This window comes from Microchirus variegatus, assembly GCF_963457635.1.
Source record: "Microchirus variegatus genome assembly, chromosome: 20".
Classification (NCBI taxonomy): domain Eukaryota; kingdom Metazoa; phylum Chordata; class Actinopteri; order Pleuronectiformes; family Soleidae; genus Microchirus; species Microchirus variegatus.
The window spans coordinates 7,766,207-7,778,278 of record NC_139821.1 but is presented as its reverse complement, the minus strand read 5'-3'; the positions used below and the strand labels follow the sequence as shown (position 1 = coordinate 7,778,278).

At 41.4% G+C, this 12,072-nt stretch overlaps 1 protein-coding gene across 1 annotated transcript in view; it reads right to left on the bottom strand.

Moving 5' to 3' along the window:
* plxna4 (plexin A4) overlaps positions 1-12,072 on the bottom strand; it is a gene marked incomplete at both ends in the record, with an annotated part of 167,428 nt that overhangs the window by 61,573 nt on the left and 93,783 nt on the right. Inside the window, one exon of the mRNA XM_083907285.1 lies at positions 2,977-3,077. Coding sequence (XP_083763411.1) covers positions 2,977-3,077 — 101 coding nt within the window. The remainder of the gene's footprint in view (positions 1-2,976; positions 3,078-12,072) is intronic.

Sequence of the window (12,072 nt, the reverse complement as noted above, 5' to 3'; positions counted from 1 at the left end):
TGGCCATATGCACACCATTAGTCATTTCTAGTCAACATATAATAAGCCAATAATGACTCATTAAAATAAAAGAGTATATACATAACCACTTAATTAGACTGCATCATCTATTTGTGCAGCAAACGCTCTGAAGAAAATGCAGAAAGGTGCCATATATTTGCAACTTAAGTCAGGATTGATGGATATAAAAATAACGTTATTCTTCTGAGGTAGTCATGTAGAGGTGAGAGGAGACGGAAGGACAAATATAAAGATTTCTATTGCTTGAATATCAAATAGCTCAGTTGGCGCTTTGTTATGGCAGAGGTGCATGAAGAGAAGTCAGACTCTGGGTCAAGTGTGAGTTCTTGTTTCTGAGCGTCAAAAACCTTCATAAACAAGGACAGGATTCAATGCACTGTTAATTCACGGCCACACTTTATCCTTTAACACGTTTAAATTACATACATGCATATATTACTATAGGGGTTTAACAAGTACTTCAACAGTCATATCATCAGCTGAATGTACATTAAAGTTGGTCTCCAAGCCATTATTCTTTATTGTATTCGGTTTGCATCTTAGTCTGTTCAGTTTACAAAGAGACAGTCACTCTGCATGTCTGTGCATGTGACAAATAAAAGTCTCTGAATCCTTGGATGGACAAGATTTAATTCCACTTTTATCAGATTGGACAGTTCGTTATGGGACAATGTCAATCTATGCAGCCAGACAGACAATAATTAGGGTATATTTAGGGACCTACAAAACATCTAGCACAAGTAGAAATGTACTGGTAATAGTTTTTTTTCTCAGAGAACAGAGAAAAATGATTAAGGGACAGACAAACACCAGTTGACATGGGGGTGATTACAGATTACAGAGGGGACAAAAAGTCCTGGCTGCCTTGTGGAACAGGTGACGCTCAGGGGGAGTTCAGTTACACCAAGACCCTGTTAAGGACTCACAAGCAGGGGATTCAAGAGACGTGAGAAGGTGGGGGCTTTGGAAAAGGTAAACCTGTGGTCCATCAGTCACACTGGGTTGTGCATCTTGAGTGTGTCTGAGTGCTAGAAGGGCAAAAGGAGAGGGGGAAACTGAAGAGGTGTGAGGACATATGCACACCACCTCTATGTCCTTCACACACACACACACACACACACACACACACACACACACACACACACACACACACACACACACACACACACACACACACACACACACACACACACACACACACACACACACACACACACACACACACACACACACACACACACACACACACACACACACACACACACACAGCCCTTCTGACAGTCAAACACCTTGAGTTGACACCTAATGCAACTACAGCAGCATTTTGTTTAGTTTCTCTCTCCGGACTCGTTTCTCATTTTAGTGACTTGACACTTATTCTCCAGCAAGAGAGGAGATGTGTTTTTGTGAGTGTGTGTGTGTGTGTGTGCGTCTGCCCTTTGAGTAAAGAGACTAGAGAGCTGAGGTGAGCCGATTCTATCAGGCTAAGTGTGACAGGCCAATCTGTGACCACCCATTTGCTCTGACTGGGAGGATGTCCAGGGCAGTAATGGGTTTGTGCACACATAGACGCACACACACACACATGTACAGTACACACACACACACAGAGTTGCAGATGATTAAAATTTAAATTGCAAGCAGGTGGCAAATTCCAAATGGCAAATACATGCTCACTGGCTGCACCTAATTCACAACAACAATAATAATAGCACCAATAATCATTATTATTATTGTTCCTATTATTATTATTAGCTTGTGCGTGAGAGCGACTTAAACTAAAGCCCCCGGTTTGTGACCCAAACCTAATTAGAGCATGTTATGTTCTCTTTGTACTTTCCACCCTGGAGACAATCATTTATTTAACCACTGTTTCTGCTTTCTTTACTCTGTTGTTACCCCCTCACGAAGATGCTTTATAAATTATATTTAATTGCATAATTGTAAGAATCTACTAACCTTAATTTTCAACAACTGTGATTTCATACCTCTCGTTTTGTCTGATCGTTATTTATTTCCTACATCTATATGTCCAACCCTCTCTCCCTACATCACTTATTGGTTTCACCGTGTACGTTCCTCACAAACTCAGACTGCTGCTTCTCGGCACTCACCGTGTCCACCGTGGGACGAAGGTGCTAAATGTACTCAGCGTGAGTCTCACGCACACCCATGCACTCTTTCTCTCACTCTCTCCACCCAAGGGCTACCATCAACACACAAAACGAATTTTCAATTTACGGTGGAGTGGGAAATCTCCCTGCCCCCGGCCAGCACTATCTCAACTCCAAATCTTGAGGGACAAAAGTTTGACAGCAGTTGCAGGAGTGTGCGGAAAAAAAAGTGTGTGCACAAGCATGTGCACAAAAGAAAGAGAAACAGACCAGCAGACATGAAAGTGTAGATATAAAGCAACGCTGAGAGAGTGTTCAACATATTTAATGAGACACTGTAATCTATGAGGATCTCATTCAGTAGTTTCACTCAATAACAGAAGCTATCACTCTTGTCATTGTCGAGGGATGAAGTTTGGAGCGGTGCCCATTAGAGCACTGGCAGTGCCCGGCAGTCTCACCAAGCTTTGGTTACAGGGCCGGTAAACAATGCCACTGGTTATAGGTTGGGTAATGGATAAAAAGGGGACGCTGGCAGTCGGCCGAGCCCCAGGAAAGCAATCTGAGACTTGGCCTGAGGTGGTTAGAGCGGCCCCTGAATGCTCAAATGCTGCAAGGAATGGAGAGCTGGGCATTGGCCCAGGCGTCATAGAGATAGGGGAGACGAAACAACCCAGACGCAGCCACCCCTCAAACTGTCTCGTTATACTACACTATGTTGGAGGCTCAGTTGGGAGACCAGAGAGGGAAATACAGAATTTATTTATAGAACTATGTTTGTAACTGTTTGTATTTGTGTGTGTGTGTGTGTGTGTGTGTGCGTGTGTTTGAGAGCACTTACATGTTGTGAAGGACACACCAGCCACAGTGGGGATCTCCTGATCCAAGGCATTCACTGCAGGTTGAGTATTGACCACAGGCTTCCACGGGCACTCTCGATAGCTGGAGAGAAATACACAAAAATCATGAACACTATGGGAAAAAAAAAATTCCATGTGTCTATTAGCATAAAGAGTAACAGCTCATATCATTCAGCCCTAAAAAGTTATTTTTTGAAAACGGGTGCCAGAGTGACGAAAGCTCAAAACACCACCCTTGCATTTTCCTGTAAACAAACAATGACGCAACTCTAGGTGAAATATGATGTCATAGTTTTACCTCCCTCTTACTCTTGCATTCGCTCTCTTCATCGTCATCATATTTGTCTTCTTCTTGTGTTTGGAAAATGGTTTCTGTGATTATACATTTTAATGTCGTTAAATTAAGCTTTATTCAGAAAAAGGTTTATACACAGGGCATTAGAGTCTGTTTTTGGGGGGGGGGGGGCTGCGGTTTGTGTAGGAGGAAATTGTGAAAACTTTAAAAACAAGAAAAAGACTGTATCGGTAAGTTGTGTTTCTGTGCAGACAAAGAAAAAGCCTTAATCAGCACTGTGTGAAACTGTTTTGACAGTAGTTTGAATGTAAAAGACAATCTCTCAAAGGAATAGTGAGGAAAAAAATCTCAGCTTTCAGGTATGATTTAGTCAGAAAATATATATATATTTTTAATAGAATTTTATATTAAAAAAAAAATGTTTCTGTCTTTCAAAACTGTCTCCACATGGGACTCGGGGTCACCTGGAACAGTAGTCCATCTATTATGATATATAGCCCTGCCAGTTCAGACTGGCATTGACTGGCATAGGCATTGAGTGACCGAACACATGGAACAAAGCTGAGGTAGATTACAACCTTCTACTCCTCTTGTCACCATGGTAACAGCATGGGGCAATAATGGGTTCCGCTGGCAATTGTGATTAATGTGCCGTCATTGGTGGATGACCGCTGTCACTCAGGCTGCTCACAGAAGGAAAACCAGGATAGAGAGACAACATCGTCCATGTGGGACCAATATTGGGTTATGATGAGGGTGAAGCTGTGTGTGTGTGTGTGTGTTTCTGTGTGGAATTCTAGTCCTGAAATCTGTGAAAATAAGGTTAGGTCACTGAATTCTTTGCATGCTGGTCTCTTACGACTGCTGTGTGATTATGCATCTCTTTGCAGCACACATTACTGACTAAATTCCATGTTTGAGGGAATTAAAATGGACTGTAATTAAACCATCCAATGAAGGGCATGACTGAATGTAATGAGAGATCAGAAATGCAGACGCGCAGTGGTATCTCTAAAGCACAGCCTGGCACTGATGGCAGTTCTCTCTGTTGGACACACAGAGTATCACACAGCATATCTTTGCCTAACAGCCTTTTTCTGCTCCCCTCCTCTATTTCTAAGTCATTGTTACTTACAATTTTGCATGCACATTACCGTGCATGCACATTTCAAATTTTGAAATATGACTTTCACAGAAATGTCAGTCACTGACACAAGGGTGATGCTCTATAAACACATCGCTACGTCTTTCTCTCTTGCTCTTTCTACATTTAAGGCTCTTTTGTGCATCTCTTTGAGCCCTATAAATAGACACACAGACTCACACAGCTGAAGGAATTCAGAGGGAGGTGTATCTCCTTGCCAAAGTCAAGAGGACAAGTGCATCATTGTATGCGTGTGCGCTGTGAGCAAAGAAATCCGCTCGTATGTGTTGCCCTCCATATTCTGTTCGAGTGTATTCTGCATGAGGTAGATAAAGGGAATGAGCTTGAGATTGAATCAAAGAGATAGTGGCGAAATTGTGAGCACATGATCAAACTCAACAACAATGATCCAACATGATAGATCCCCCCGCCCCCCGTCCTGTCACTCACCACCCAACGCAACCACCAGCTAAATAACATGCGAGTCACTGAAAAGGAAAAGGCCATGGTGCTCATTTAGGGAAGGACTTCAGTTGGTAAAACCTTATCACGGGAGTTTATGAAAGTTTGTGTCTATGTAATCCATGTAACCATGTCACCACATTGACTGGTTTTGTCACCTTGTGATCTGCCACAGCACAGAAGTGAAGCAAACTATGGCACCGTATCTAAACGCTTTAAAATGTAACACACACACACACACACACAGTATACAAACACACACTGATTTTGGAGAATGCATGGGGGCCCTGTGATGCCTATCGAAGCCTCAGATGCCTGCATTTGGGGGAAATGGTTTTCTCAACAGATAAAACACACTCGCACAAAGACAAACACACACCTCATTCAGAGGCCTGGCAAAAAAGCGATGGATGCCAATGTGAGTCCTCTGTTCCAGAGCGTGCATTCTGATATCATTCGTTCTCCCTCTGTCTCCGTCTGTCTGTCTGTCTGTCCTGTCACTCAAATGCTCTGAGGTGTATAAGATCATACATTCGTCATCTTCAGAGCTTCCATTCTCTTTCTATATCTTGCTCTACCCCCTCCTCTTTTTTTTTTTCTATCTCTCGACACTTTTGTCCACTCTTATCAAAAAAAAAATGGAGGGATTTTGTGGCTAAACGACCCAATGCACCCCTTGTCTCGCTCATCTTGATATCACATTCATTTCATGCTATCTTCATGGTGGGCTTTGCCAGAGAGGCAACCATTACACCTCACTGTCTCTTCACTATAGCCGTGCTATCATATCAGCGGGGATAAACACAAAGGATGGTGTGTAGCATTTCTAATTCCCTCCTGTTTCAGGTGAGCAAATGACAGCCATTAAACCCCTGCACTCTCCCTCTTTTCACAACTGGGAGAGATAGACAGAAGCTCCTGAATATAATCATGCTTTTAAGAAAGAAAGAGAGGCAGCGATCGCAGCGGTACTTGATGCCTTAATGTGTGTGCGGAGAAAGATGAAGACGTACTGGTTCATTTACTGTGACGGCTAAATGACGCTAAATATATAGGATAGATATACAACGAGTACCTATAGGAGAGAGTCAAAGGAAGTGTATTCAATATTTCCTCTTTAAGCTTTTAATTGTAACAATAAGATATAATTAATGAAGCTTGACTTCTTTCCTTTTCCCCCCTCTTTTCCCCTCCATCTCTCCTCCTCCTCACATAATGCCACAGGCCTCCAATTCAACCAGCTGTGGAAAAAGTGATCATTTATTAAATCTGCAGAGACTTCCATTATCAACTAATTCTCCTGCCTCTATTTCTATATCTATATCTAATTCCTCTCTTTATCCTAGTCTGCGCCTGCCCCTCCACTAGTAATTAAACGGGGATTCAACCTGCAGCCAAACTTCACCGCTCCAAATGAATAGTAAGAGAGGGAAAGACGGAGAGAGAGAGAGAGAGAAATGAAAGTGATAGTCCAATCCTGCTTTACAGCCCGTGGAGCACACTGAACTTCTCTTATCTTTTCTCTTCTTCCCCCCAGGCTGCCTTAGTCTTTTTCTCCTTCCCTGGTGTGAGTTTGTTCATTACTTCAGCTCAGTGCTGGCAATGTATCATTACCACTGGTGGAGAAGCATACATTATAAAAAAAAGGGAATTATTTAATGAAATATTTATATGAAATGTCGTGTTTCTTAGGAGCTTTAAAAACACAATAAAAACGTGTGACATATGGCTGCTCAGTTTTCGAGCACATAAACTATGGCCCGTCTCTCATCGTCCACAATATATTTATTTAAACTCACTTATTCCTTCATTCCTATCTCTGTCTTGTCCGCCTGTGCCACACCTCTCTCTCCTCCTCTTCGGGTGGACGGGTGAAAGACTGACGTACGAGTCAGATGAAACAGCGGCACATCAAGAAGCCACTGTCTCGTCACAGCCGACGCACCACTCAATCCAACATCCAATAAGCAACGGTGATTTATCAGCCTGTGTTAGCAGAGCAGGTCAATGGCTACCAGAGCAATATTGCTTTCATTTGACAATCTCACAGGCTGAAATGAGAAAGCCATCCCAAGTCTGGCATCGCGTTATTTGTCCTGCCACCGTTTCATATTGGACAAAACAATAAACACATTTTCACACCGCTCATAATGACATAAAAGATCCCCAAAAGTTTTATTTTTTTCGTGCCGTTACTTCATTGTAGAGCTGTGCGAAGCTCATTGATTTGCTCAGCCTCTCCTTACCCCGCTGTCTCACACTGATAACGGACCCGTCTGTCATTGTCAGACTGGCCTTCAGGAGAAACCACGAGAAATCCCCACTCGTCAGTGGACTGTCAAAAAAAATCCATGAAGTTTTCACTATCTTTGGGAGGCTGCCAGAACTCATATATATACACTGGGCCTCTCTGTGTACCTGTCATTCAGTGTGTGCATGAGAGCATGCTGCACGCATGTACCGGCTCTGTCCTCGCTGACCAATCACAATAATCAACTGTCAACAACTTGACCCGAGCAGCTATTGACAAACATAGATCCTAATTCTTTGGGAAACATTGTGGTCAGTGAATGACAAATGACTTGGACACGATCGATAATTTTACATTTACTTTGTTTCTATTTTTAAAAGGGTAAAGCCGCATTACATTATTTTGTAGTAACGAGTTATGAAGATGGTATCGAAGTAAAAGTACATGATTTATTTAGGAAATGTAGTGGAGTAAAAGTTGTCAGAAATATAAATAATGAAGTACAGATAAATGAAAATTCTACTTAAGTACAGTAACAAAGTATTTGTACTTTGTTACATTACAACACTGCCGATAGTCAAATAGATGTTTAATGTCAAGGAGGCTTTCCTGGTTAAATAATAATAATAATCTTTGGTTTTCCTGGATTTAGCAAATAACACAGCAGGATTTGTGCTAAGATCATAGCAAGTATACCATAACCAGGCCAAACCAGGCTAAGGACATGCTAAATGTGTGGGTAGGTAGGTGTGATTCCTGGGTGCACAAATAAACCTGGTTTAAACACATTAATTTTTCACTAATGCTCACAAATTAGACTACTTCAATCATCATCTTGCCCTGGGGTGTTAGTATGGGTTTACAGTGTTGGAACTCTGTGCAATGGGGAAGACATAACAATCCAAGATAAACCATAATGAGAGACAACAAGGAAAAGAATACAGAAGAACTCCCTCTGACCTCGTCTGCCCTTCTTTGTTGACATCTGTCAGAATTACTGTCAGGCAGCCTTGGCTGCAACATCAACATCAGCTGTGTTCACTCGTCTTTATAGACCACACAAGCCTGCAGCTAAACTGGAACGCAACATAATTTGCACATCTGAACACCTTCATGAGACGTCCATGCACTGCAGGGGTGAGGCGAGGGAGCCACACTGGCAAGGGATGTGGTTAAAAAAAAAAAGTTTCCCACTGATAGAAATTAAAGGATGCCGCCATTAGACATCTTTTGATACTTCCACAAATTGGCTTGTGGGTTTCCCCCTTGGGCGGTTTGAAAACAGAAAAAAAAAAAGCATTTGACTTTTAACCATCTAACCCAACTACAGTACACATTTTCAATAATTTACACTCGCAGATCTGCATTTGCTTCACTGAATATGAATAATTTATCATATCGAATATGGCACTCACAGCACTTTCTAGCAACAATTTATATGCTAGATATAAAAGCCACACTATATGTGTAAAATTACTACAGCAGGAAAACCATGCAGGACCACGATAACATCTAAGCACTGAGTGAATATTGCTGGCAGGGAAAGTTAATATGTTGCCTCGGTTGCTAGAGGGTAATTCTATGACTGTGGATCATTTGAGGACGGATTGAATGACAAAGACACAACAAAAACACATTAACTGCCTTTAAATGCCCTGGAACCCAAGTCAAGTCTCAGCACAGCCAGCCAGCCGCGGAGTAATGCTCTCCGCTATTAAAATCAAATTCAGTCAGATTACTTTCTCGCAAAGTTGTTTTTGTCTCACTTGATGCATAGTAGTTATTGTGCGAGAAGAGAAGGCCACGCGGGGCATTAAAAGGAAGACACGAGGATTGTAAAGATAAACTTTAAAGAAAGAAGGAACAGGATGACTCAACAGTCATGCGAGTGATATGATGAGCTCTATCTGTGACATTTACTGCATCACAGTCGCTTCCATAACGTGTATTTCTGGCTGGCGTTAGCCATGATGTGTAATAGTCACAGTGTTGGTGTTGCTGGATTATATAGTGCAGTATTTTTTGTAAGATGGGAGAAGGGTGAAGAGAATTTCATCACCAAGAGCTTTGCAGAGAAAAGGCTTCTTATATTATGTTCTGCAGGCGTAGTAAGGGAAAGTCAAGGTCTGTTTTAACGTCATATTTTTCTGTTTTACAATGGCCACATTTGTAATATCTGTATCTGAAAGATGAAGCAGTGTTTAACAGAATAACGTTACCGTGGTATTTCACAATAACAGTAGACTTGACCTCTCCCTGTCACTCAAACTGCAGCCAACATCCATAATCACGGCCACTTCTGTAATCTGACTGTCCTCTTTATACTGGGAACATCGATTTAACACTCTAATAAGATGACTTGAATGGAGGAAGTGTGTGTGGGGGTCCAATTAGAAGACAGCAATCACTGGATTAATGAGAGAGCAGAGATGACAGTTTTTGCTGTTAGTGAGGAACGGTGCTGAAAATGAAGACAGGGAGAACTGGGGGAGGGGGGGTGGGAAATGACAATGGTCAGAGAGGAAAATAAAGAATGTGGGGATGAGGAGATGGGAGCAAAGGAGCAAGAGACACAAAAGGGCCCCGAATCCTCATTTCACTTCATAAAAATCCATTTGGAAATGAATACGGTGTGTGCAAGAGTAAAAAAATCTATACTCCTGAAAGAAAAACGAACCCAAAAAAAGAGGACACAATCACAGGGTAGAGGAGAGACAGAAAAAACATTGAATAGAAGAAAAACATACGAAATGATAATAAATATGTCGATGACAAATCTTTATTTTGATTTTTTTTATATAGTAAACTGTGTATTTGTGCATGGATGTGTATATTTGTGGTGGTGCTTTGGACACTGTGTTGTCCTTGTGAACTAACCATATTTACATTATTTTATTTCATAATGAAAAGTGAGGGGGAAAACTACTAAAAACCCTGTAATGAAAAAACATAGAGTCTAATCATTAGGGTTTTCCAAGTGACTATGTTAACTTTCTTTGTAATTAATTTTGGAACAAAGAATGGTTGCAGTGAGAAGAAGGGGTGCACTTGTTAAATCTAATAAAAATGGATGATATTACAGAGCTTTTACCGAAGCTTTTCCAAGACGTCTTCACAATAAACTAGCGGGATCAGAGACACGACCAATGCAAGATAAGCAATTAGCGGTCTCCACGTCTCTGTAGTCTCATTTGCAGTCTTCAAGCTGCATTCCTTTGTGTGTAGCACAAGTTGTATCAAACAATAGGAATATAAATATGAAGAATTTATGAACAAAGGACTGCAACACAAAACACAACACTACTTCTTTTCTATGTGCTGAAACCCCAGGCCTTGCTCAGACACCTTTAACTTGTGTTTAGTTGGTACAAACACAAACACAAAGTCCAAAAAAAAACAGGTCGAAAATACACCGAGGACTGAGGATGCACCAAACTCTTTCAGCAGGGTGATCTGATGACCCGGGATGAATTTTAATGCTGTGGTAAGAACGCGGCCTTAGACTGACCCGAGGAAGACCTTCACTCTGCCCAGACAGGATCTGAAGGTGGTTTTTCTCTTGGTTCACCCAAGACCTGCAGGTGAGTGCTTCAAGGCTAACAACAGCAGGGGAGGAGTGGTATCGACCAACCCTCCTCTCAGCCACCTGTTGTGGGCCCCCCTCCTCCTCTTCACTCTCTCTCTATCATGAGTTTCCTGTTTCTGTATTTTCCCCCTTGTTCCATCCATCACACACACACTCTCTCTCTCTCTCTGATTGTCTGGGTCCCAGGCCCCAGGAACAGCAGGTGGCCTTCTGCTATCGACTAGCTCGGGCTGCTTTAATAGCATTTGCCACTGCTGGGAATTGGCATGGCGTACGTGTGTATGTGCAAGATGTTATTCTAAACCACTGCACTGATCCATCAAGCTGCAATGCACCCACTTCCAAACCAGAGCTTGTGTAAGATTGACCACAGTATGACCTTTGAATTTGGCAGAAATTTAAGACAACTTTCTCACTGTACATCTTCTTCCTTTGTGCTGTTTGTGAACTGGTATAAAGACAGGTTTAAACCTGGTTTTTAAATTTGCTTTCTGCAAGTTTTATTAATTCAAATTATATCCACACACACGCACAATCTGAACAGTAATTCCCAGATGTTTGTCTCCTAAATAGGTAGTGGAGGTCAAACGTCTAAGACACACACACACACATAAACACACTAATTGACATTAAAAAACATGTTTTTTTTCCTGAATTATTTGGCAGGCAGATAAAAACATACTAAATTTATAATGTGATGTTAGGGGGCAAAAACAGCAAAACATTAAAGAATCTAATATAGCGAGAAACTGGAAATAAACGTCTCCTATTTTTATTTATTCATTTGCTTTTGTGTTTTATCTTTTTTGTTCAGGCCAATTACAAACGCTGCGATGAAAAATCACAATAATGGTCAACACATTTGAATAAGAGCAGCTTTTTGACCACATGACATAATCGTCCTTGTATTCTGCTCCCCCTCAATGTCTGTGTGATATTTAAAGAGTTATCAGGATAATCTGGCCACTTAAAATGTGTATGCACGTGCACAAACACAGTGCACTACACTACACACTGGTGAATACTGACACTTTGATGGTGCCAGAGAGGTCCATAATCCTTTGCAAGCTGCAGACAATATAAAGGGGGAAATAGGCTATCGCTGCCAACAAAACAGCACTGGCCTTCTGTGATTATGGGTGGCAGGAGATATAAAAAAAAAAGAAAAAGTGTGAGAGACGAATGATATGCACATTATCTGCTCGTTTGCAAGGCTATTTCCAACATTCGCATTATTAATGGGAGATGGGTGGTTAGTACAGAAACAACCCTTTGTAAAACATGAATAAATACAGCAAAATAAAAACAGTTAAGTTTATTTTATTGAATAGTTTTATAT